The following is a 26,691-nucleotide window of genomic DNA, read 5'->3' as shown; positions in this document are numbered from 1 at the left end:
TGCTTTTATTGCAAACCTTGCAAAGTGATTACAGTAAAATCAGAAAGGAGGAGGAGGAGAAGGGGGAGGAGGAGGAAAATCCCATCCTATCTGCCGAGATGAATCTTTAAAAAGCAAAATACACTGTCCCGTGAACTGTAAATATATCGCAACTGGAAGGCAGGGAGAGCAGCAGAGGAGCCAACAGCAAGCTTTTGCCCACCGATTGCACCAGCCATGAGACAATAAGTTTCCAGAAACAGAAGGATTTTATAATTGATCACCTCGGACTCTCAGGCGTTCTGTTGGCTTACCAGGGGAGTTTACTGGGGGGCGGGTGGGAGTGAGAGGAGGGGGGGGGTTCGGTGCAAAGAAGATGAGGAAGATGCGGACTCTCCTTGGTTTTGTGCATTGCTGTTGCTGCTGCTTCTTGCTCCTCCTGCCTCCGCCGCTCTGGGTCAGCCTGGCAGCGGCCAAGCAGCTCCTGAGGTACCGGCTGGCCGAGGAGGGACCCGCCGACATCCGCATCGGCAACGTGGCTGCCGACCTGGGGATCGTGACGGGCTCCGGAGAGGTGACATTCAGCCTGGAATCGGGCTCCGACTACCTCAAGATCGATAACATGACCGGGGAGCTGAGCACCACGGAGCGGCGCATCGACCGCGAGAAGCTGCCGCAGTGCCAGATGATCTTCGACGAGAACGAGTGCTTCCTGGACTTCGAGGTGTCGGTCATCGGCCCCTCGCAGAGCTGGGTGGACCTCTTCGAGGGCCGGGTCATCATCCTGGACATCAACGACAACACCCCCACCTTCCCTTCCCCTGTCCTCACGCTTACCGTGGAGGAGAACCGGCCCGTGGGGACCCTCTACCTGCTCCCCACCGCCACCGACAGGGACTTCGGCCGCAACGGCATCGAGCGCTACGAGCTGCTGCAGGAGCCCGGCGGGGACGGGGGACGGCGCGGTGGCGGCGGTGGCGGCGGCGGCGGTGGGGGAGGCGGCGGGGGGGGATCGGTGCCCACCGGCTCGGAGAGCGCCCTCTACCCCGGTGGCAGCAAGCGGAGGCAGGAGGCGGATGCGGCGGCCCGCAGCAGCGTGTTCGAGCTGCAGGTGGCCGACACCCTGGACGGGGAGAAGCAGCCGCAGCTGATCGTCAAGGGGGCGCTGGACCGCGAGCAGCGGGACTCCTACGAGCTGAGCCTCCGTGTGCGGGACGGCGGCGACCCGGCGCGCTCGTCGCAGGCCATCCTGCGGGTGCTGATCACCGACGTGAACGACAACAGCCCCCGCTTCGAGAAGAGCGTCTACGAGGCGGACCTGGCTGAGAACAGCAGCCCCGGGACCCCCATCCTGCAGCTGCGAGCCGCCGACCTGGACGTTGGGGTGAACGGGCAGATCGAGTATGTCTTCGGGGCGGCCACCGAGTCCGTGAGGCGCCTGCTGCGGCTGGACGAGACCTCGGGCTGGCTCAGCGTCTTGCACCGCATCGACCGCGAGGAGGTGAACCAGCTTCGCTTCACCGTGATGGCCCGCGACCGCGGGCAGCCCCCCAAGACGGACAAGGCCACTGTGGTGCTGAACATCCGCGACGAGAACGACAACGTGCCCACCATCGACATCCGGAAAATCGGGCGCATCCCGCTGCGGGACGGGGTGGCCAGCGTGGCCGAGGACGTCCTGGTAGACACCCCCATCGCGCTGGTGCAGGTGTCGGACCGGGACCAGGGTGAAAACGGCGTGGTGACCTGCACCGTGGTGGGCGACGTACCCTTCCAGCTCAAGCCGGCCAGCGAGGGCGAAGGGGAGCCGCAGAACAAGCGCAAGTATTTCCTGCACACTTCGGCCCCTCTGGACTACGAGGCGGTCCGCGACTACAACGTGGTGATCGTGGCCGTGGACTCGGGCAGCCCCAGCTTGTCCAGCAACAACTCTTTGCTGGTGCGGGTCGCCGACACCAACGACAACCCTCCCGTCTTCGGCCAGGCCGTGCTGGAGGTCTCCTTCCCGGAGAACAACCTTCCCGGCGAGAGGGTGGCCACGGTGGTGGCCACGGACGCGGACAGCGGCAAGAACGCCGAGCTCACCTACTCCCTGGAGCCCTCGCCTCTCTCCTCGGAGACGCCGGGCGGCATCTTCAGCATCGACCCCGACTCCGGGGACGTGTCGGTGCAGGCGGTGCTGGACCGCGAGCAGCGCGACACCTACGAGTTCCAGGTGACAGCCCGGGACAAGGGGGTGCCGTCGCTGCAGGGTTCCACCACGGTGGTGGTGCGGGTGGCCGACCGCAACGACAACGAGCCGCGCTTTATGCAGGACGTGTTCACTTTCTACGTGAAGGAGAACCTGCAGCCCAACAGCCCTGTGGGCATGGTGACCGTGATGGACTTCGACAAGGGGCGCAACGCCGAACTCAGCCTCTCCATCCAGCCCGGCGAGCACGACCAGGCGGCCGGCATCTTCTCCATCGAGAACGACACGGGAACCATCTACTCCACCGTCTCCTTCGACCGGGAGCAGCAGACCAGCTACACCTTCAAAGTGAAGGCGGTGGACGGGGGCGAGCCACCGCGCTCGGCCACCGCTACCGTGTCCCTCTTTGTAATGGACGAGAACGACAACGCGCCCACCGTCACCTTCCCCAGCAACAGCTCCTACACCGTGCTGCCGCCCTCCAGCAACATGCGCACCGTGGTGGCCACGGTGGTGGCCACCGACGCCGACACCGGCCTCAATGCCGACCTCAACTACAGCATCGTCGGGGGCAACCCCTTCAAGCTCTTCGAGATCGACCCGGCCAGCGGCGTGGTGTCGCTGGTGGGCAAGCTGGCCCCCAAGCACTACGGCCTGCACCGCCTCGTGGTGCAGGTGAACGACAGCGGGCAGCCGCCCCAGTCCACCACCACCCTGCTTCATGTCTTCGTCAACGAAAGCCTGTCCAACGCCACCGTGGTGGAAAGCCAGGTGGCCCGCAGTCTCCACACGCCTCTGGCCCAGGATATCGCTGGCGACCCGAGCTACGAGCTGAGCAAGCAGAGGCTTAGCATCGTCATCGGCGTGGTGGCTGGCATCATGACCGTCATCCTCCTCATCCTGGTGGTGGTCATGGCCCGCTACTGCCGCTCCAAGGGCAAACACGGCTACGAGGCCGGCAAGAAGGACCACGAGGACTTCTTCACTCCGCAGCAGCACGACAAGGCCAAGAAGCCCAAGAAGGACAAGAAAGGCAAGAAGGGCAAGCAGCCCCTCTACAGCAGCATCGTCACCGTTGAGGCCTCCAAGCCCAATGGGCAGCGCTACGACAGCGTCAACGAGAAGCTCTCGGACAGCCCCGGCATGGGGCGCTACCGCTCGGTCAACGGGGGTCCGGGCAGCCCCGACCTGGCCAGGCACTACAAGTCCAGCTCGCCGCTGCCCACCGTCCAGCTGCACCCCCAGTCCCCCACCGCCGGCAAAAAGCACCAGGCCGTGCAGGACCTGCCCCCGGCTAACACCTTCGTGGGCGCCGGCGACAACATCTCCATCGGGTCGGACCACTGCTCCGAGTACAGCTGCCAGGCCAGCAGCAAGTACGGCAAGCAGGTAAGGGAGCCGCGCCGCGCGCACGCCCCCGGCACGCGCGGGCACGCGCACACGGGGGGAGGGAGCGCCGGTGCCCGCCTTGACCCCCCTAACACAAGCACACACGACCACCACGCACAACGACCCCTTCAACCCCCAATACCCCTCCCCAACCTATGCCCCCCAGCCAGGTGCACGCCACGCAGGAAGGACAGTCAGAGATCTTTATTATTACCATTTGTGGGGTACCCCCCGCAATCTCCCCACCGGCCTGCCCCTGTGGCCGCACCGGCGGGGGGCGCCCACCCGGGTGCTGAGCCCCCTCACCATGTCCCACCCAGCCTGCAGCTGGCCACGGGGGCGGGCTGCAGGCAGCCGTCACAGACAGAGAGCAAACCCGAAATAACTTGCTTGTGGGCTCTCACACCTCCTTAGGGCCCGTTTTGTGGGCGGGATGGGGTGCACGAACCCCAGGCGAGTTGCTCTGCCGCCCCCGCCCCCGGGCCCGGCCTGGCTCGCACCGGAGGCTGAGCCACAGGGGAGGCGAGCTGGGAGGAAAGTTTTTTATTTATTTTTATTTATTTATTTATTTATTTTTCGGGGGATGGGGGGAGGCAGGGGCTTTGCTGATGTTTACTGAGGCGGTGGGTGAGAGTGGATTTGCAGCCGCCGCACTGAAACGTTAATGGCTGTAATTATCAGGTCGTTCATTAGGATCGCAACGCTTAAATAATCTAAAAAGCCTATCTGTTCTCTAATTTACATCACTGATGTTCAGCGGTTGCTCTGAACACACATAAATATGAGCTTAGAATCGGACCCCAGCACGCCTTCAAGGCCTTTTTTTTTTTTTTTTTTTTTTTTTAAATGTACGTCACATCAAATTACTTAATTCAAACTGAGGGGCCCTTATTTGCCAGCCCAGCTGGTGCACAGCTATGTCTACAGAGAGGTTGACTTCCCTGAGAGCTCTCGGACCGAGGTGAACCTTCCTTTGCCGGTGCCCTAAGCGGCTGGCTCTGATTTCCACCGTGCTGGTGGAGGCCTGCTCGGTGAAGCCCCAGCAGTATAGAAGTGGCAGCGGCAGGGACTTCCCTACAAGCCTTGAAATAATACAGGGATAGTACAGCGGAGAAACAAGCTCCTAAATGAAAGCTTTGTTTATTTTGTAAGACACATATGTAGCCTGAACAGAAGTCAGTTCTCTTCTTGTGAGCGCTTTTTGGGCTGCTGTATAAATGAGATAGATATTTAACACTTGGAGATTCCCGTTACCTCCTTCCACATAAGATAACATTCTGAGTGTTTCCTCAGCTACAGCGTATGTTACACAAGAATCTCCAGATAAATGATGCTGATTCATGCAAATACAGAGCCAAGTCTGAAACAGGAAAATTCTGACTAGTTTGACAAAAATGCTTTCTTTTCAACTTATTAACATGCAAATATGGTACACTATGACATTTTTTATGCTTTGAAACGTCTGCTAGACTACTACAATTGAAGTTCTATGGTGTGTAACCAGTATTTGCATTCTGCTCAGAAATACTTAAGATACTGTAAAAGGAAACGAATTGTATCAGCCACACAGTCTTCCAGATCACCAAAAATGTGTGACTGATGTGCTATCTGCTAGTATTTTTGTTTATGTATATGTCACACAGATGTTTTGTAGAACATTTGACACAGTCGTTTCTGGGTGATATATTTCATCAGTTCTCTCCTAGAGAGAACATTATAATTTCAGTTTAAAAATACAGCCTATATAAAATACAAAGTATCGAGAAAGTTCCTAAGCTTCCATCTAGTAAAGTTTATTAAGCCCGTAGATTATGCCTTCTTAGGGAACACTGGAACAACAAAGTAGAAGTGGAACAAATGCTAATCAGATGCTACTTCTTTCTTGCTGCCGCAAATCATCTAAACATATGAATTAAAAACTGTTAAAAGTGCAATTTATTTTCAATGGAAAATAGCTTGTCTGCTGAATGTGCTAATGGTAAAGGATTGTTACATACAAATGATTATTTTGCTTGTTTAAATACCTTATTTGAGGTTATGTTAAAAATATTTGTGGGTTACTTAACATTTTGTAAGGACTTATTTTTTAATATATGATACTTTAGAAGACTTATTTGTAAAAAGAAAAAAAAAATACACTTTTACTTGCAGCAGTCAAGCTGAAAGAAATGCATTCTGAATTGCTCCATTATTTATCCATTTTAGTATAAAAACCGTTCCTCAGTGTTGATAGTTTTCCTGTGCTAGATGTCTAGTTTGTAAGTGAAGGCAAGTTTACTTGAGTAGTTTATAGGCAATGTTCTAAATGCCTTAGTTATGTCTTTTTATTTTTAAATATGTTGAACGTACTTGTATGCTTGCTAAGGATGTGCCTAACTTAGTTAAGGAAAGTTTCCAAATAACTGCAGAGACTGCCGGGCATAAAATTTCTGTTACCAGTTTCCTGAGGGTAGTTGCCAGCATATTGCTGAGTGACATTTATATAGTTTTGTTCATGCTTTTGCATACTAGTATACACATTAAGATGTATTTGCATAAACAGTATGTAGACTTTTCACTTCTCAGACGTTGACAGTGGAGCATTTCTCAGTTTATCAGGCAAAACACGTTAGCATTTATAACACCCAAACCACGTGGAACACTTGTTCAGCACGTTGAGAGAGAAATGTGAAGCACTTTGTAGATAAATTGGTATGATGTGGTGTGTATCACAGTGTTTCATAGTTCTGTTGTCCATATGAAATAGAGCCAATGGCATAGTAACATGAACATTATGAGGAGATCAGGTGAAATCTCTGTGGTTGCCTTTATTGGCACTTCCATATTTGACACTTTTGTATGTTCTAAGGAGACATTAGAAGGTTTATAAGGTTTTAAAATAAATAAGTGGACACAGCTGCAAGTATCTGTTCTAAGTTACTAGAAGTGAGAGAAATAGCCATTTTCCATTAATGTAATTAGAATTGTTAATTGATACTTCCACATACACACAGTATCTTAGTCAGGAAATAAAACCTCCACTTAGTTGACTGATTGGTGCGCCCAAGTGAATGCAAGCTGTTTTCATTCTGATTTAAGGTAGTGCATTGCATATGTTACATGAATTGTTTGATACACTACTTTGTAGGAGAAACTCACCAGAGAAAGCTAAAAACAATTTGTAACTCTCCTCCTTTAAGTATTTTATTATGAAGTTTAAATTCTATTCAAGACTTCTAACATTTCACCCTTACTTTTATAAAAGATCTTTTACAATTTTATTTGAAACTTATTTTTTTTTTTCCCCCCCCATGGTATTACTCTCTGAAATATTATTTTAGTCTCCCATTTAGCTATTCTTCCCATTCAGTAAAGTTTCTACATATAAGGAAGCTGATGTTTAAATCCCCAAGTATTCCATAGGTCTTAATCACCTGCCAAAAGTTAAACCCGTGTTTTGTCAGAAGGGTTTTGCTGAATCGGGATGAGTCTAAGGAAGTGCTTTGCTGGATTGTAGATTTTAAATATGAACCCTCGAGGTGCTGCATGTTGCCAGTCAGGGGCCTGGGTACTATTAACTTCCAATAAAGACAGACAAAGATAAGGAAAAGTCATTGAGTAACAGCAATCACTTGGTAACTTGGGGGGGGGGGGAATTGTATCTTTAATTGTAATTCTAAAATATATTTTCTAATTCTAAACTACTATATGTTTTCTCATATTATTTACAAATATATATATATATACATATATAATGTATACTGTTTTCTACACCTTCTTTCACCATGCAAAATAATGGCATGTGAGCAGGTTTATTTCAATGAAACTTTTCATTGTTACTGAGATTAGGATGTTAATGATCCATTTTTGAAGAATCGGCCTTTTAAAGCCTGTTCATATATTTGTTTGATAAACAAATATAAATATACTCTTTAGTGTAGAAAAACATTTGCATACTGGAGTGTGCTGACACACTAGTCAAAATTGAATGCATTTCCTGTTGTCACAAAAGTGACTTGGGACGTTCCATGACTGAGGAGGAAACAGGACCCAAGCCTAGTTTTACAAAGATTTCACCAAAGTTTAATTTCCATGAAAGTGGAATACATTAAAATTATTTAAAAAAAAAAAAAAAACTTTTTCTTGTATGGTAGTCAGTTAATCTGTTAATAACCTTTCTAACATTAACCAGTGTGTTGTACTGCAGAAGCATTTTGATGAGTTGGTTATCAGCTATGTGAATTGTATCTATAAACAAAACAGGGCCATTTCCTCATAAATATGTACATGGACCAGCATGTTAATGGCACCCAAAGTTCATGCGTTAAGGGGTTTAGCCATGCAAGAAAACGTCACCTTTTTATGTTTAGACATACAGATACATGCATAGACTTAGATCAAACACAGCTTTTTAAGTCACATAACAACTTTCAGTAATAAAGTGTATCCATAACTTTCAGCCTATCAAATATCCTACAGTATAAAAATAATAATGTTGTTAGCTATAGTCCAATGTAGAGGAAAAAAAAATGAGAGGATATTCATAAAATTTAAAGATTTACATTGTTGGCTTCTTTCAGATAGGTACCTTTAAAATTGTTTGGTTCAAGGTGTCCAGAAATGTCTTTTCGTTTTCTGTTCTCAATTTGCATTACATTAAATACTTTGCAGTTAGTTTTTAAAAGTGACCCACATTTGACCTTCAGTAACGAATTATGATGAAAGAGGGGCTAATTAAACATGAAATAGATTGATTGTTGATGCTTTAATTATCTCTATTTAACACAAAGTGTTTCAATGATAAGTACAGCCTTTATTTTTTTTCCTCTTCAGTAAAATCATCTTGTACAATGTGCAAATGACTAAGTTACCACTGAATCATTCTGCACTCCCAGGAGATGTACAGAGCCAAAAGGGACAGGATCTGAGTAAAGGAGGATTCATGCTTTGAATAAGTAACGAACTGTACTATTATAGGCAAGGGGGAGAAAGAAACATCTTTAAAAGGACAGAATCTGATTTATCAACTCAGACAGGTCTCTGGCATTGTACATACCAATACAAGCCTGGGTTATACCCATGGTTAGTAGTTGGATCCATGCTGTGTCAGTCATTGTACTGTAGCAGTGTATTTCTGAATATGTATCTTTATTTTTATTTGTACATTGAATAGCCATGTTTCCTATTATTTGGGATATTTGATTGTTTGGCCAACTAGCCGTGTTTCAGAGAAATACCTGTCCTAAAGCTTCAGACGCATTTTCCTTTATGGATTTTTCTTCAAAAATTTTGGATTTTTTTATGTAGTTAATGATCTGTGGGGTTACTTTGAAGTATTAAACTTATCTAACGTGTTTTGCTTTAAATTATAAGAAAGAATCAACAGACTTCTAAAACAGTTGACATTGTGCTTTTGAATTAATTAACTAACATCACAAGCACTGTGAATTCTCTGCTGTATTTGCAGAACTTTTAGTGTTTAATTACAAATCTTAACAGAATGCATAATCTTAAGAACCCCTGTTCTAAAGACAGCAAATATTTTTTTTTACTATAGATATATAGGAAAGAGTGATATAGATATATGAGCAATTCAGCACAGTTTTTAGTAAGACAGTCTTCTAACTGATTTTAGCAATTCTGCTTCCAAGAGGTATTTATAAATTGTTAAAGCTGCAAAACATTTTATTTTTTTTTTGGTCTTAGACTGTGTGTAATATGTTCCATGTAATTTATTTTCTTCTATTCTCAATTTTTATTGCATTTTAGGAATTTGTGTGCTCAGGAGATGCTGTTCTGTTATATATATATATATATATATATATTTATATAATTATTTTTTTTCCCCTGATTTCCCTTTCCTAGAAGAGGAGATTTGTTGTCTGTGTGTTATCAGATTTTGGACTTTGCTAGCTTATACTACATATTCATTTTTATCAGTAATTAAAACAAACAAAAATTATGTAGACCAATAGTTAAGATCCACAATCAAAATAAATATTTTTCTTATGACTCTTATATAAAAATTTGCATTATTTCAGCTTTTGGATGAAGGTAGTAAAAGAAAATGCTGACATTGGTATGAGTGTATGTCAGGTTTATTGACTGTAAAGTTTAATGAAAAGTGTGTTGGTATACTGCAAATCCCAGTAGCAGTATAAGAATGTTTAAAATACTGTTATTTTAAAATAATTTTAATTATTATCTTCCAATTGGTCTCACAGTACCTAGTCCTAGCTTGCCTTGTTAATTTCCTGTCCTACAAAATGCACATTGCTAATTATATAGTAAAAAAAAAAAAAAAAAAAAAAAAAAAAAAACAGTATCCCGTATCCTTTCACATTTTTTCTTATTTATCTATTGCAATCCTACACACAATACAGTTTGAAGCTTTTAAACCTTAATTAAATGTAAGTAAAAATAATTTGTGAATATATGGTCTGAATAGAACAGCAGGTGAAATAAAACTCAGACAGACCTTATCATTTTGTCTTCTATTTAAACAAATTTTTGAGGAGAAGGGAGAGAACGTGCATGCACTATGCCAATACTAAACTTCACAGTACCACATACTTCAGGCATCAGAGCCTTACAAAGGTCATTTACTTTGCTGTTGTTGATGACAAAATTTCATGCTAATACTGGAGTTACTGAAGTTAGCTGGGGCATCTAAAATGTGGTCACAACAATAGAAATGACAAAGGAGGATTTAAAACTTAATTTCTAATTTTAGTGCTCTCAGTTAAACATTTATAGGGGAAATTGTAGGTCATAAGTGGATGTCAAAATCTCAAACTGCAGTTATACCAAAGCACCAGTTAGGCACGTTCCTAAACACTGTGAGTATCCTATAAATTCTGCTTAACATGAGTTGTTTGCTCTTTCTTATATCTTGCCTGATGGAGTTTTAACACTACAGTTAAGAGAAACTTTTGATTGTTTTCCAAAAATAGTGAAAAGGTTTAATAGTATAAAACATATGAGCAGCCTGGAGATTTTTTATTTATTTTTTTTTTCTGGAAAATTGAACAAGGGTAAGAGTTCTGGGGTTTAGAAGTTTTAAACAGTATTCTGGTCACATTTGCAACTGAAAGGTGTATAACATGATGTACTTTTAAATTTTATTCTTTACATCTTTCAAACAATCCTCTCATTTTGGTAAAACAGCTGATTCACAATTATTAGCTTACAAAATGCTGTAGCATACCCCACCCTCCCACCTCCTCCCCAAATTTAATTTTATTGAGTGGAACACAAATTGCAGAAAAAAAAAATAGGAGCTGAAGAAAAGCATGGTGCTTGTCTTTCAAATTGTAATTTATGTTATTAACTACCAACAATAGTGAGTATATATTTTTTAAAGACAAACATCCATTCTGTCAGCTGGGATTTTTTTACGGATTTAATGCTTTGGATCAAACAACCTAATAAATAATGATATGCAATCCCTCAATGAAAGAAATATATTGTTATAAGTAGCACTCCTACAGTTTCAGGAAAAATAATATTTACCAAATTATTTGACTTAGGACCTGTTAGTATCTACAATTTGACTTTATTTTATCCGTAATATAAAGTCACATTTGTAAAAGACAGGTACAGAAGGTAGGTACTAGTTGAGCTGCTGAAAATCAGTCATGGAATTACGGTAGAAAAAGAATGCAGAAGTACTGCTTTCATCCTTTAAAAATTCAGAAAGAATTTTATCTTGAAGCCTTGTGTGATCCAATTCCTTTATGGTACTGGGAGAGTAACAAATGTTTGTAACATAACAGGATAAAAATTCTTGCATTACTGTCATATGATGACTATGGATATTCCTCCATAAACTCCCTAAAAAGTAGTTTCTTGACTTGTGGTTGTGGCTAGGTTCCTAGGTGAATATGCCTTTTGTACAGTGTTCCAAGTGTTTTCTCTGTGGTAGTACTTCTCAAAGAAGTGGGGTGGGGCTGCCATAATTTATTCTGTCTACGCATGTATAGTTGTCAAGGACTTTTCAGCTTTTGAGCAGTATAAAATATGAGAAGCAGCCCCTGCTTCCTCTGGGTACCATATTCATATAAGGCAGAATTGCTTATACTCATTCTCAGAGGCATATCCTTTGGAAAAATGTCCTATACCAGGACAATACTTTTTCAGAGATAAAACTTGATTTATCTAAATTCAGTGTTATGCTGAAAAATGAACCTAAGGAATTAATGGAGGGTGTCATGGTGTTCTGGGTCTGATTCAGGTATCAAAATGTATGTGTCCTTGTGTCACTTTAGATAGTCTAAAGTTTGAGACATCTGCACAGAGTTGCACAGACAGGTATATGATTCAAGACCTGGATGTCATCTAGGGCACTCTTCTGTAACTATAGCTTGAGGCCAAATATAAAAAGCAATCATCAAGTCATTTGCTTTATTTAAAGAAACAATACATAAAATAAAATTAAGCATTTTTTGATACCTTTGTGAATGTAATGCATTTGGGCAAGGTTAAAAATGCATTCTACAATAAGAACTTAAGCACTGTTTTCATGTGTGCCATACGTGTGCCTATTAATAGAACATGCATGTGCAGATATATGTTCATATATATACTGAAGTTAATGAATTATTTTGAATTGGCACAAACTTTCTATTTTAACGGGAACAATAATGACAGCAATTAGCTGATTTTTCATGCACCTTCAGAGCATTCACGGTGTTTATCTCATGTTGGGTTAAACTAAGGATAATCCTATGAGAGTCAATACAACGTAATTAATATCAATCATTGCAAACTAAATCAAATGTTATAATATCAGAGACTAATTTACATTAAAATACAGATACAGAAGACCATTATTATCAGTTTGTATGTTATGAATCAAATCTCACTCATTTAACTTACTAGCATGTATATATATAAAAATTGTGAAATAATGGAGAGCAGGTTTTAATGGTATAATACATCCAAATTAAGTATTATCTTTGTAACAGGGTCTTGGAATGCTCTAACCTTAATGGAATTTCAAAAAGCCTAATGATAGTATTAAACACATTCTTACTATAACTAAGGATGTGCCAGGAGTACAGATGGCAAGATACCTGTGTTTGGCTACCTGACTGGTCATGGTGTTATTCCTGAAGTTGTGTGATATTTCTATCAGGCACAGATGTGAGAAAGGCTTAGTCTGAAAATTCATATCCTCTTTATAGAGCAAAACTTTGTGTGTCAGATAAAATCTGGCCATTTTCTAGGCAAATCTGTTTAATATATTTGGGAGTCCTTTTTAAAAACAAAACAAAACAAAACAAAACACTTTTCAACAGAAGTGAGTACTTCAGTAGTTTGTAAGATTTCTAAAGAAAAAAAAAAAAAAAAAAACAGCAACAACAAAAACACACACACACAAAAAACAACAGAAATGGAAATACAGATGGTAGAACAACAGCAAATTAAAGTATTAGTTACTTCAACTGCCCCAGAAATTTTCACAGTGACATTTGAAGCTCCTATTTTGCCATCTTTTTTGTTCACATTTTTTCACTGGTTTCAAAATACATTTGGTGTCCTACTCCATCATGTCACTCCTGTTCTGTATAAAGGTACGTTGTCATAAAATTTGAGCAATGAAATGGTGTATCAGTTTCATTATCTCCATCCACAAGTTCTGAATTGGTTTTAATGACATACATGTCTTGTGTGATAGTGGGAGAGGATATCCATCGCTCCGTCGAATCAGAAAAATACTATTTTCAATAAGCATGTAATTACTTTAGAGTTGTAGTACAAGTTTACAGAAGTGCAGTAATTGATTTCTTTTAAAGAAAAGTTTTCAAGTAATGTTATGAATTGTTTTATGGAAGGAATAATTGCTCTAGAAGCTAGAAATCTCCATTTAACACAGGTCACTAAATGATCAACCAATGAACCTCTTAGATAAGAACTGTCATGTAGATTTAGAAAACTTATTCAGAAGGCTTCTCTAACTGTATACTGATGGGCTTATTCTGGGTCCTGCAACTTAAGGGCCTTAAAATATCACTTTATTTTAATGGACATTTTTCTGAATATGAATAAAACTCACCCATTTCTGGAGCAAATATTAATTAATATTTGTAAAACAGAGCAATATCCATTTTTCCTGGTGGCTTTCAACTATGAACATTTTTCCTAGAGATTACAACATGTTGTCTGGGTCATGTATTTTAGTATACACATAAAACAGATTAGAATATCATATCTGAACTATCTAACAACAGTGCTGATAAACAGTAGTATTTCATAAGAATGACAGAAAACTAATATTGAAGTGAAGGATGTTTTTCACCAGGATATGGGGTTTCAGACTTCGTGCCAGCAGCTCCCTTGAACAGATATGAAACCAGTATAGTTATGTAAGTTGGTGCAGCACAGTAGCTCATCCTGTTTGAATTCTATAAGGCCATGTCTGTGATACTGTGTTACTGAAATAATAGTGCTTCTGTTGTGTGCATGTGCTTTTTTACATGGGTATAGAAAAATACAAAGGAGAGGTTTAGTTTAGAAGTAAAGGAAACTTGTATAGCTCTTTGCAAAACTGCACAACCTTCACTGTCTGCATTTCACGGGGACAACTGGACGCTTATATAATTTGTCCTATCCTTTTTGTGCAACACCAGTTCTTTAAATATTTATATATGAATTGTTGCTAGTATTCTGGATCCTTTTAATTTTTCTTGAGTGCAGACAAAAAGCTAAACAACAGTGTGAAATTTCTCGATGGAGAATAAATTAAGAAGATATCTTAATTTTATTTTAAAATATTTTATTATTAAATATATTATCATTCACGATATATTGAAGTCAATTGGAGGATACTGTACTCATTTGGCCCTTCAGACACTGCTGAATGAATTGGAAGTTCATCTTGGACTTTCTAATAATGAATATTAGTGCACCTTTCTAGGAACCTTGAAAGCTAAATTTATGTATTTTTTCTTTACTCATTCTTTATTAAATATATAGAGTGACCGAACTCTTCAAATTATACAGTAACCTTCCTGGAGAATTAATGTTACAGAAATATGAAAGGACTGGCTAAACTGTCTCTCTATCAACTGTTTCTAAAAGGCTTTATGTATTTATAAGACTTCATGATCTACTATTGATGCAAATTACTACGGATAAAAGAAAATCCATCTGTTATCAAAGAAAAAAATAAATGAAGTAAGTCCAAGGATTTGAAAGACTTAGCATTAAGGACTAAGAATTCATACTTTGTGATGGGTTTATAGTAATTGACAGTAGAAAAGACTTTTTAGCATTCACAATGTTTTTCTTTTTTTTTTTTTTAATCGAAAGAAAATGACTTTGCCATAAAAGCTTCTCTTGTAACATATCCCACTTCATTTCATAATTTTGTATTCTTTGCCGAAATGTCTCAATTAAAATATGACCTACACCATTTCATGTCATGTTGGGCATTACTGGTTTTGTTATTATTACCCTTACATTTAATCAAATTGTCTGTAGCTAAATAAATAGCATTTCATCAAGAGCCGTTGGATTTCAATCAGCTAGGAAACAGATTACTGGCACAAGAACAGATCTAAGGCTAGTGTCTCCAATCTGCAACTAATTGTGTGCTGATAATAGCACTGCCCACAGGCAAATCTTGCTGTCCTGATACATGATAGATTTTCCTGTGCATTAATATTAAATCAGATGGAGACATTTTTATAATACTGTTACAGTTACTATCTTTAACTTTTCCTTTCTAATTTGAAGTGTATGGTGTTTGGAGATACTACCTCTGTTTCATTTCTGAAATTTAATGGAGAAAATATCTCAAGGAAAACAAAGTAGCCATGCTTTTTTCTTTAGCTGCTCCTCTTAAAACAGTCCCTTCTCTAAGAGATGAAGTACTGTTGATACTTATTTAAGTGTTTACCTGGAAGTCACATACTCTCCTTGTGTCAGAGGGGAGAGGAGCATATCTGACAGCTTGAGTCTTGCAGCAGGAAGCAGTGCTATTGCTTGTTGGTGAGGAGGGTTGTTTGGAGTGCACATCCAGGAGTACTCTACGGGTGAGCTGCAGACCACATACTAACCACGTACCACATGCAAAATACTGCATTAGAACATTACGAACATTTATGTTTTTCCAATCTGAAGATGAGAGTGACTACTGAAGTACATAGAAGTCCTTGTCCTATGGGCTCTCCACAAATGCAGAGCACACAGTAGGAAGTGCTTTTAAAAAAGGAAGCCATAGAATAACACATAGTGTAGTCAGCACATTATAAGTGCTCTGAAAGCAAACTGTCTGCCCATCTATGTACATTGTTCTTGTGAAATGATTCCAACAGTTTGAAATCTATTTTTCACCTTGCTAGTTATGCAAACAGCTCTTCACGTTTTCACTAAAGCAAGTGGGAATTGTTCACTGTCACAAATAATAAATAACAAGAGTACCCGATCTGCACAGCATGGAAGTGATAAAAACACATGCTTATGAGTGCTTGAGATTTCACAGCTATTAATTTTGAACTTTCTGATTGCAGTTCTGTTTTACAAGAGTAGATGCTGTTAGGGCAGCAGTGCACTGTGACAATGAAAGATTATGACAACATCCATTTATCATAACAAACTTGATAAATTCAGTGTAAGAGATGGTCAGAAATTTCCCTGAAACCTGATATCATAAAATGCATCTTGCCTTTACTGAAAAAATAACTTTTTTTTTTTTTTCCATTACCAATAATCTTTAATGCAAAATTAATACTAACATATGCTTGATAAGGTTTCTTTGTACAGCTCTTACCGGTGTTAGTAGATTCTTTAACACATACATTAAGGAACATGAAGTTTTTGCAGAATGCTGCTGTATATGCAACATGTATTCACATAAAGAAAGGTCTTTTACAAACGGTCAGCTAATACTACAGCACATGGGAAGTGAGAAAAGAGAAGAGAAGAGAAGAGAAGAGAAGAGAAGAGAAGAGAAGAGAAGAGAAGAGAAGAGAAGAGAAGAGAAGAGAAGAGAGAGAGAAGAGAAGAGAAGAGAAGAGAAGAGAAGAGAAGAGAAGAGAAGAGAAGAGAAGAGAAGAGAAGAGAAGAGAAGAGAAGAGAAGAGAAGAGAAGAGAAGAGAAGAGAAGAGAAGAGAAGAGAAGAGAAGAGAAGAGTCAGAAGGACTCTTCAGGCTTCAAACAATATTTTAAAAACTTTTTAAAAGTCACCTCAGCATTAAAACTCCAAATTACAAGATTTGCCTGAAAGCATACTCCCCAGCTACCTCTGTGTAAATGTGGTAAATAATATCATTCATTTTCAGATTGCAGTATTCACCGTGTGGTAGGAACGTTTCAAATCAGCAACCACATTTTTGGTTTATGGGTACAAATGGGATTTCAGTTAATAATTAGGCATCATTCTGAAGCTGTGTATTGTAAGAGCAAAATGTACAGAGGCTGAACGCTCAATTTGTAGTATTTCTGTTCATATTTCACAGCCATAGCAGAGGAAAAAAAAAATCTATGATATAGAGTAGAAAAACATCCTGAATAAAGAAGTGTGAAGTAAAGAAAAATGTGTCTAGAAATTTTAATTAATTTATTTATTTTTTAAAAAACCTTACTGTTCTAGAGGAGACATCTCTGGCCTTTCTAAAATCCTCACTGAGCTGGTAATTTTATTCCCCCCCCCCCCCCCCCCCCCCCCTTTTAAGAATATAATCAAAACCATGCTAATCTGGATCAAGGGCATGCCTCAGAGTCTTGAAATCTCTGAAGAACACATTTTGTTGTCTTTCCTATTTTTGACATCATCATAGAGATTTACCTTCAACTTTGCTACAACTTTTAGAGATAAAAAATAGTTTATTTACAAAGCAGGGGTTTAAAGGTTTTAATCAACATTTTCTGGTTCATCACAAAATTAACAAGAAAGAATTGCAGATCCACTTCACTGCTGTCAGTGAAGTGTCTGGCTCAGTAAGCAAACATTTTGACTATTGACAGCAATGCATTTCTGATTAGTTTTAAGGTGTATCCCATTTTTAAGGCAAAAGCATGTAATCTGGAGGATGAAAAAGAACCATCTCATGAGAAAAGGAAATGTGGCAAGGACATTTTTGTGCCTACTACTTTTTTTCTGTAGTGGAAAACTGCAGATATTTATTTTGTCTCCCAAAGGAAAGGTCTAGTACTTAAGCTAGACTTTTCTCGTAGAAAAGGAGAACAGAGTTCTTTTTTCTTTCTGTCTGTCTGTCTTTTTCCCCTTAGAATTGCACTTGGAACTCAGAAAGAAGAGCTGTTTCTTAAATCATTCTGGGACTGCAGTTTTTGGCTGTCTTTTATTTTATAATTGAAAAAATGTTTTTGGAGAACTTTGTCAAGTAAAAATGATGCTCTGTATGTTCCTTTTCCTCTTCATCAAAAGCAATGCACATTTTAGACACTGGGGGATGTGGATAGGAAAGCTCCATCTTTCCATGCTGTTATGATTGTCTACATTTTTTTTTCTTCCCCTCTCTAAGCTTATATTTGAAATGGTTTTGAAGGGACTCTTACATGGACCGTAGGGTAGATAACTAGTATTAAGAAATAAAGGATTAAATCAAAGAAAACCTGAGATGGAAGCAATTGCCTCCAAAAGCTTCTCTCCCCATTTATTTTATTTTATTTTATTTTATTTTATTTTATTTTATTTTATTTTGTTTTGTTTTGTTTTGTTTTGTTTTATTTTATTTTTGTTTTAAATACAAAGATTCTGTTTAAGTAAGCTCATCTCATGAGCTTTAAAAGAATCATTTGCATATTGGCTTCATGAATAGCTGTTCTGAGAGCAAAATAAAGTCGATCTGATAAACTATTTGTTTTAGGAGGGAGAATTTTTCTGGAGGAGGCAGTAGAACAGAGATCAAAAGGATAATACATACATCAGAATTTTACTCACATATAGAATAGAATAGGTCACTGAGTAGGGACCTTCAAAGATCATCTAGTCCAACTTACCACTTCAGAGCTAAACAAATGTTAAAGCATATTATTGAGAGCATTATTCAAATGTCTCTTGAACAGTGACAGGTATGGTACATCAACTGCCTCTCTAGGAAGACTGTTCCAGTGTTTGACTAACCTCACAGAAAAGTTTGTGATATCTGAATCTCCCTTCGTGCTGTTTTGTGCTGCTCCCATGTGTCCTATCATTGGTTGCCAGGAGGAAGACACCAGCACCTTGCTCTCCACTTTCCCTCCTCGGGAAGTTGAAGAGGGGATCCTGTAATATAAGTATTCTAATCCCAGTTATCATGACTTGAGTTTTTATTCTAACCTTCCAAGTGACAGTGTGAAAACTTCTAAGTTTTAATTTCAGTCTCTCTTCTTTCCAACAAACCAGTCTAGTTTTCTCATATAGAAGTCTGGTACTGCTGAACACTAGAGGTCAAATGCTAAGATGTGAAGACAACATTATTTAAACTTAATTATTTCTGCTGGATATTTGGAAGCATTGGAGATTCAGAAGTATGTTACTCTTGGTTGTTTTGTTGTTGTTATTGTTTTTTTAATTAACTTCTTCTGTAGAACGATATGTATTTGAAAGTCTATGCATGTATGGTGACAGGTAAAACAGTGAAGACAGGAAATAGTTTCATTTACAAGGTTTCCCTGTGCCTTAGAATACCAGCACATGTCCATATGCCATTTTGGATTCTATTTTTCCCCAAAGGGATCTTTCCTTTTGTTAAAATAATGTCAAAACAAAATCCCCAACTCAGGCTGATTTCTGCAGTCATGAAGCAAAATTACAAGGTAAACTTAGAAGCAGTCCAGCAAGCACCTATGGCTGACCTATGTTGCAACGAGTAAAGAGAGGGAATGTCGGTTTTATGGCTAATCCTCTCTGTATTTCACAAAACCTTTTCTTTACAAAAGAGCACAAATGAAGTGGTGTCCATCTTGTCTACTTTTCTATAATTCAAGAGCTAGGAAGCCTTATTTGAGAGAAGCTTATTCTGTGACTTTGTGTGTAATTGACAGTGAAGGGGGAAAACGAGGCAATGTTATGCCTTTTCTAGCTCTTTGTAAAAGAAGGAATATATTTACTCATTAATGACCCAAGCTATGAATAGATTTATGGTTTATAGCACAGCCTTAGAGGGGGCTAAGAGAACTTAAGGATTTATCACACAACCTTAAAGGGGTCTAAGAGAATTTTAAAGAAAGAGATTCTCAGACTGGAAATTTCTGAGTAAACATTTACCTGTCTTCTTGGCAGTACATAATTAAATTATCTGTTGACATTTTGCAGGCACAGAAAAAAAAAAGAAAGGTACAGACAAAGTAATAGAAGCATACTGATGACCTATTGTTAGAGTTTAAGCAAAATAAACGATTAGCATCTAAAATACAGAGCAGAGGTAATAAAAATAATTTCAAGCTACTATCCACAGTGCATAGCATCCAGTAATACAATTAATTCATTACATTTCTGTATGATGCAGTGCTATTATATTCTCTCTCTGTGTCCTGGGCTTATACTAGTTCAAATTCTTGGACTAGTACCTAACAATAGATGCTTCAAGATGGCCCACAAATGAATCCATTCGTATAATTGTAAAATAATGAAACCACATCAAAGGTGTTTTTGTTTTGTTTTGTTTAAATCAAATATTCTTACTTGTATTCAGTGGAGGGGGAAGGAGAAAAAGAATTCATGTGTGTACAGGACCTTGTTAAAAGACTGGAGTTTCCCTAACAAAAGTTCAGATTTGTTTTATTCTAAACATGCCCTTTGTATTAAGATTTTGGTTTCTGGTCCATAAGAAATGGATAATAGCATTTTCTGGAGTACAGGCATGTTATGAGTTCAGACAGAGGTAAGTAATGGCACCCGTGTTCTTACTAAGTGTGGAATTTTGTCCAAACTCTGCACTTTAAATGGCAAGTGAGAGTCCCAGTACCCCAGGTATCAGGTTCCCTCACCTGGTTGTGCTGTCATACACTCTGAAGGAAATGTAAGAAAGCACAAATTGTAAGGTTGCTATATTCAGCTTTTAGACGTGTTAGGGTACTTTCTACAGGGCACTTTGAAATAACACTGGTACGATGCTGATATCTTGTATATGTTTATAGAGTTGGCTTACAATGAAATGGTGTACAACATGTAATGGATTTCAACATCTTAACAGAGAATAAATTTGGTTCTTTTGTGAACAAGTCATGTTACTACACTTCTTAGATGCTTTCCTCCTATTTCCTATGTCAGAATTAAAATTCTATTTCCTGATTTATGTTGATAATAATGTCTAAATTTATCTAAATAATGTTCTTTGACAGTCTATATTTCATTATTAAAATATAGTAGATATTTCAACCTAGTATTAGGGCATAGTGGTCTTATTTAGCACTATTAAAATAAACTTATCTTCCTGCACATTGATGACACAGGGATAAGGTTTTCAAAATTTCCCATGAGTCTAAACTGTGTGTTCCCTTTAAAAACTCAATTAACTAGGAAAAAAATTATGCTGATCTCATTTGTATGAATGTACTTAAATCAACATAACTGTTGTTAGGTCCCTAAATCTACACCAGTTCTCAAAATAAAAATGAGGTAGAAATATCAATTTTCATGAAGAATCACATTTTTTAAAGTTGTTTAAAAATTGTTTTAAAAATTGTCCCTTTGTCCAACTCACTCCACCTCAGCATGTTTGTCATCTGGCACAAGTTACGTATGTAGGGCCACTTCAAAAAAAAAAGAGATAGGTACCTTCAGAAGTCAAGCTATTCTATCTATTTTAAGTAGGTGCTCTCCCCTGGGACTCTTCCTATTGATTGTATAAGATGACTAACTTAGGTGGCTTCCAAGTCACTAAATTTAGATGAGATTCCAGCTGTACTCTGTCAGTTACAATTTTTCTGAGTGTGTTATATTTCATTGGTAAAAATGATAGTGCAGACCTACAAAAAAAAATAATATATATATATATATATTTCTGTACATTTTGACTGCTGGAGCACGGAAAAGTGGTATATATGGTAATATGGTAATTAAATCTTTACCGTAGTTATTTTGAGTAAATAGTGATGATGATGTGATGCTGTCCTGATAAAATAGGCCATGAGTTCGTCATCAGGATTTCTGCAGATTTTGCTTTTCACCATTTGCAGAAGATTTTGACACTTTGCTTTGTCCTTCTTGCCCTAGGCAATCCTTGCAGTGAATAAACATCAGAGTTAATTACAGAAAAAAAATAAAATCATATGTATTTATTATACTTCATAAATAAAATTCATGGCTTTTGCTGTTTCTGTATTCAAGCCTCAAAATTCTGTATTCATTCCTCAAATGAGGAATGTGCAAACTGAGATACAAGAAAGGTATTTATAGCTTTCCTAGTAACTAAGATAACAGGCAGCAGTCACAACTATTCTAACTGTTTTATGTTTTGTCCTCTGTTTGGCATGTTTAACCAATATGGCTTGAACTCTTATAGTCAAGAGTTTATATCATTAATTTTATATAATGATAAATGATATATTAATTTTATATCATGATAAATGCTTTGAAGTTGTATATAAATGTGCCAAAGACAAGGTTTTGTTTTGTTGTGATTGTAGGAACATCAGATTTAGTAATGCAGTGCTTCTTCTTTAATCATAATGTTGATGCTGAAGATTATGAGCAAGGTTTACTAAATTTATCTCTTAGTTGAACCTCTTCAGGAAGAAAAAAAGAAACAAGAATGGGAAGGAAATATTAGCAATGTTTATACTCAAAAATTAATAACAAAAAGTGAAATTGTTAAGGTAACTCAAAGAAGTTTAAAGCAACCAAATTCTTATGTGTAAGATTAACAACACTGTTTGCTTGCAAAGTAATCTGTAAGAAAAGCTGTCAGATAAAAACTACTGTCTTGGCTTTGGCATAATACAGCATTTTGTTAGAATTTCTGCAGTGTTCCTCATATTATGACTTTATAAAAACTGCATCTGTCATTGATTTTTCTTTACCCTTAAAATGCATAATTTATTTGTAGTAATATTAAATGATGTGAAAGCAGAAACACAATTGCTCTAGTGCATGAAGTTTTCATTTTGAAAACAGAAAAATTATAGTGCTCTAAATGTTAGATTATTATGTTTCCAAAGTCTGTGCTTGTAAATTCAATGTCCTATTCCCTCTCTGCTGAGAAACAACTGACAGTTTTGAGGTAGAAAAAATCATGGGGGTAGATCAAGGAGATTCAACTGAGAAAATGACAAGCATGCATTTCTTTTCCCCAAGGGGAAAAAAATGCTTGGAAATATTTGCACACTTGGAAATATAGTGGCTGTCTGAACAGAGAGATAGAGGTGTATTGGGAATCTTAACAGAAATGGCTCAGTGGGAGTCCATCCAACTAATACAGACTCTTATGTCCTTGATAAAAGTCTGCCTAGCTGCAGATGAGAACTATACGGGAGGTAATTGAATATATCTTTGTGAAGAATAAGATGCTGTGACAGAGAGGTCTTTACAGAGTCATGTATTGGCTACAGTAAGAAGAAATAACTCAGTACCATGAGATTTTGCAACAGATTCTATAACTTTCTTATTTCACACATTGGTTGTGTAGGAGATCAGCATGTGGTTATTATAATATGATGTTCCTACATGACCTTGCTCTCCATGCAAGACAACATAATGTATGGATTATCTGGACTTTAAATAATCAGTTTGAACTTTATTAGCCTTTATTTCTTTCGGTGCAGGAGCATCTAGATGTTTCTCACACATATAAGTGTATGGTTATTTTACATAAATAAACATCCTCTTAACTTTCACAAACTTTTTAGACATTGTCTATGGATATCTAGGGGTCTATAAATCTCAGACTGATACACATCATTTTGTAAAATGTACAGCTGGTTCCTGCAATTGGTTTATCTGTCATCACAGAAACTTAATGTAATTTTCATCAAAAAAAAATTGTAAGCTACACCTTGGTAGTTGTTACAGATTTTTCTTCTATAAAACCAAAAAACAGGCAAAGAGCCAGAATGAACACAGAGTTAGCAATTTCATCACATTATTAGTTAGTGATTTAAGGGATTTGAGGAAGATACGTAAGATTTAGTTATGCCTGTCTCCAAGCTACTGCTTTAATGCAGGGTTGACTTCTGTGACTTCTGTTTTAGCAAAAGACCATTTGGGGAGCCGTGTGTTGCTGAAATACAGTCATTTCTGTCATTTGGGGGGGAGGGGAAGGCTCTAAAGAGCAAAAAAAGACAACTGTCCAAGTGGTTTGAAAAGGGTATTTTCTATCTTTTTCTCTGATCTGGAACAGAACATATTTTGAAATAAAAGACCCATGTATCTGCCCTTTAGTATTTCTATCTGACCTTTTTAAAGACAAAGAAACAGAAATCTCATACTTGATATAGAATACTTGATATTGAAACAAATAAAAGGCACAATCCTGCATACCCTGCTAAAAATTATGTATACAGTACCTAACTTTATTTTTTTAAATATCCTGATTGTCCTCAGGCTTATTATTAAATCATTAGAGTTATTATTTTCAATGCCTGAAAGGTCTGCTTTTTCAGTAATTGATGTTTTGTTGAATACTAATAGAAAAGTTATTTTTATTTGCCATCTCTGATAGTTTGATTCATACTATTTACTTTAAAAATTATGATTCTGCAATGTTGTATTTTAATGCTTTTTGCATTATTGATAATTAATAATAATATTAAATATGATTATGAGCAAGTATGCTTAATTAGATTTACCATTAAGTAAATAATTAAAAAATATTTAATTACTCTAAAGAAAAAAAGGAATACAAGATTAAAAAATGTGCTCCTCTGGATTTTTTTTTAATTGACTAATACTTCAAGGAACTTTTGGAATTTAGCACCTGCACATAGATATTAAGTTGGTTGCATTTACTATACTATAATCTTTCAATTAAAGCAGTAGATATTTTAGAAAAAAAAAAAAAAAAAAAAAAGATTATATGTTCAAATACAGTATATGTTTATTATTTATATCAGAAATATTCAGATATACAATGATCATCAGACATATTATGTTTGTATCACTCCTCTTTTGTTTGTTTGTTTTGTTTTTTAATTTAATTTTCTTTTGTTTTTAAGAAGCAGAGCCTGCCAGAATGCTGGGCTACAAATTTTGTCATGGATTTTACACACTGATTGATCATTGCCATTTCATTTGTTGCTGGTGGCTCTGTCTCAGTGCAGTACATTAAAATAATTTGTTATATTTCTAGCAGCTATGGAAAAGTGATATTCTTTGGTGTTTCTCTGATGATTTAAAATTTTTAGACATCAAAATTCTTACTGCCTATGGAAGGAACGATTCTGGCAAATGGCATTAGTACACCCACTATGAAAGTGACTGGGGACTAAATACCTTATGCAAGCATCTGTCTGCTGGCTTTCAGAAGTAATTGAAATTCACTGTGATGTACCCGGGTGTATCCCATTCTTCTCCCATAATCTCAGCAGGCAAAATCAAGTAGAGGAGAATAACTAATTCAGTATCTGTGATAAGAAGTTACAAATGTCGGCATAGCCTCCTTCTAAGTCATCGTGTTCCAGGAAGATACCAGAGAAGTTAGTATATTACTCACTGCAGTTTCAGCATTTATCCTCTGATGAGGCCTACTTGAGGGTAATCTGCATTACATGTCCTGTGTAGTATCCTGTCCAGCAATATCAGATTAAAATTTTATTTTGATATTATCTCAGTAGAAAAAAATTAGAGGCTTTTGCTTTCTTTTGAAATAATCTCTAAGCCAGGGATATCTCCAGCTAGTTTCCATTTCTTTTTAAAAAGCTGACCTTGTGTGCTGGGGCTTTGATCTTTTTCTATTTATGCTGATGAACTGCCGTTTTAGTTTATTATTAAAAAAAAAAAAGAAAGGCTACATTTTTACATAAATACACATATGTACATACATAAAATGCAAACATTTATATTTCTTGATGCTATCCACAGGTACTAGGAAAGTAGTTAAGGCAGCTACTATTGTTGCAGAGTTTGGACAAACATGTTCCAGAATTACTATTTTTTATTTTGTGCTGTTTTACATTTTTATGCAATAAATAAATAAATAAATAAATAAAAGATTTAATTAGCATGTTTTAATTTATAGGATCATACCTGTTCTTTGTGAGATCAATTAGCACATTAACACTCTTACTCTCCAGAATAGGTTGTCTGGGTTCAAGCTGCCTACTGTGAACAGTTCCGGTGATGGCTGTTGACTGACTGTGCACTACTGCATAGTGCATAGCTGAAGGTTGTGCTAAAAATTTAGCACTATGGGTGCATTGGTCCCACTTACTTTACTACTATAGATAGTGCTTTACTGTCCATTCAAAAGGTTTTCATTTAATTTTATTTTATTACATTTTTACATGTCACAGCTGTTTCCAGGTGTAAAGGCACACTGGAAGAAACATCCTAAATTTACATTTATGCAATTACAATAGTATGTTCATGTATGTACACATTTGTACGTGGAAAATAAAGTTGTATGTTAAAACTGTATATAGATATACTTAAAACATCAACTAGACTTTTATGTGACTGTATTCACAAATAAAATTTTTTGCACTCACACAAAAATGACTCATAAACTATAGGATTATGATTGTGTTCAGGCTATTACAAATGCAAAGCAAAGTGAAGTAATACCCAGAAGTCCTGAATATTATAAAAATATATATGTATATTTTTAAGTGGATTTTTAAGTGGATTTTTTTTTTTTCTGGCAGTCTAAAAAGTTAAAAAAAAAAAAAAAAAAAGATAGATAAATGCTCTCTGACATCATCATTGCTACTATGATTACAGTGCTTTACAGAACTGGGGATCTTTCCCTCTTTCCAGACTATTAAGCAAAATCTCATAGGAAGAATAATGCCCACAGCATTTCCCACTAAGCACTTGGAAGTGCTCTTTGTAGGAATATTACAAATGAAATTGTGAACTCAAATTCTCATCTCAGCTTAGATGTAAAAGTACACTGGAAAAATTATACTAAATTTACATTTCTATAAGTGAAAATAGAATATGTCCCATGACATTATTACCACAGATCCCTGAAAAATGGTAATTGAAATATTCCCTCTCTTAACACTAAAACTGAACCCCCTGCTGTTGGGTAGGAACTTAAATTCCT

The 26,691-nt window shown here is 38.3% G+C and overlaps 1 protein-coding gene across 3 annotated transcripts in view; it reads left to right on the top strand.

Moving 5' to 3' along the window:
• Window positions 1-355: 355 nt before the first annotated feature.
• The window catches only part of PCDH7 (protocadherin 7), a gene marked incomplete at both ends in the record, with an annotated part of 298,952 nt that continues 272,616 nt past the window's right edge, over window positions 356-26,691 (top strand). For all 3 annotated transcript variants that reach the window (XM_084286807.1, XM_084286806.1, XM_084286805.1), the window contains one exon: window positions 356-3,559. In XM_084286807.1, coding sequence (XP_084142933.1) covers window positions 356-3,559 — 3,204 coding nt within the window. The remainder of the gene's footprint in view (window positions 3,560-26,691) is intronic.

Source organism: Netta rufina (assembly GCF_964035555.1).
Source record: "Netta rufina genome assembly, chromosome: 4".
Taxonomy (NCBI): domain Eukaryota; kingdom Metazoa; phylum Chordata; class Aves; order Anseriformes; family Anatidae; genus Netta; species Netta rufina.
This window is presented reverse-complemented; position numbering and strand designations above follow the sequence as displayed.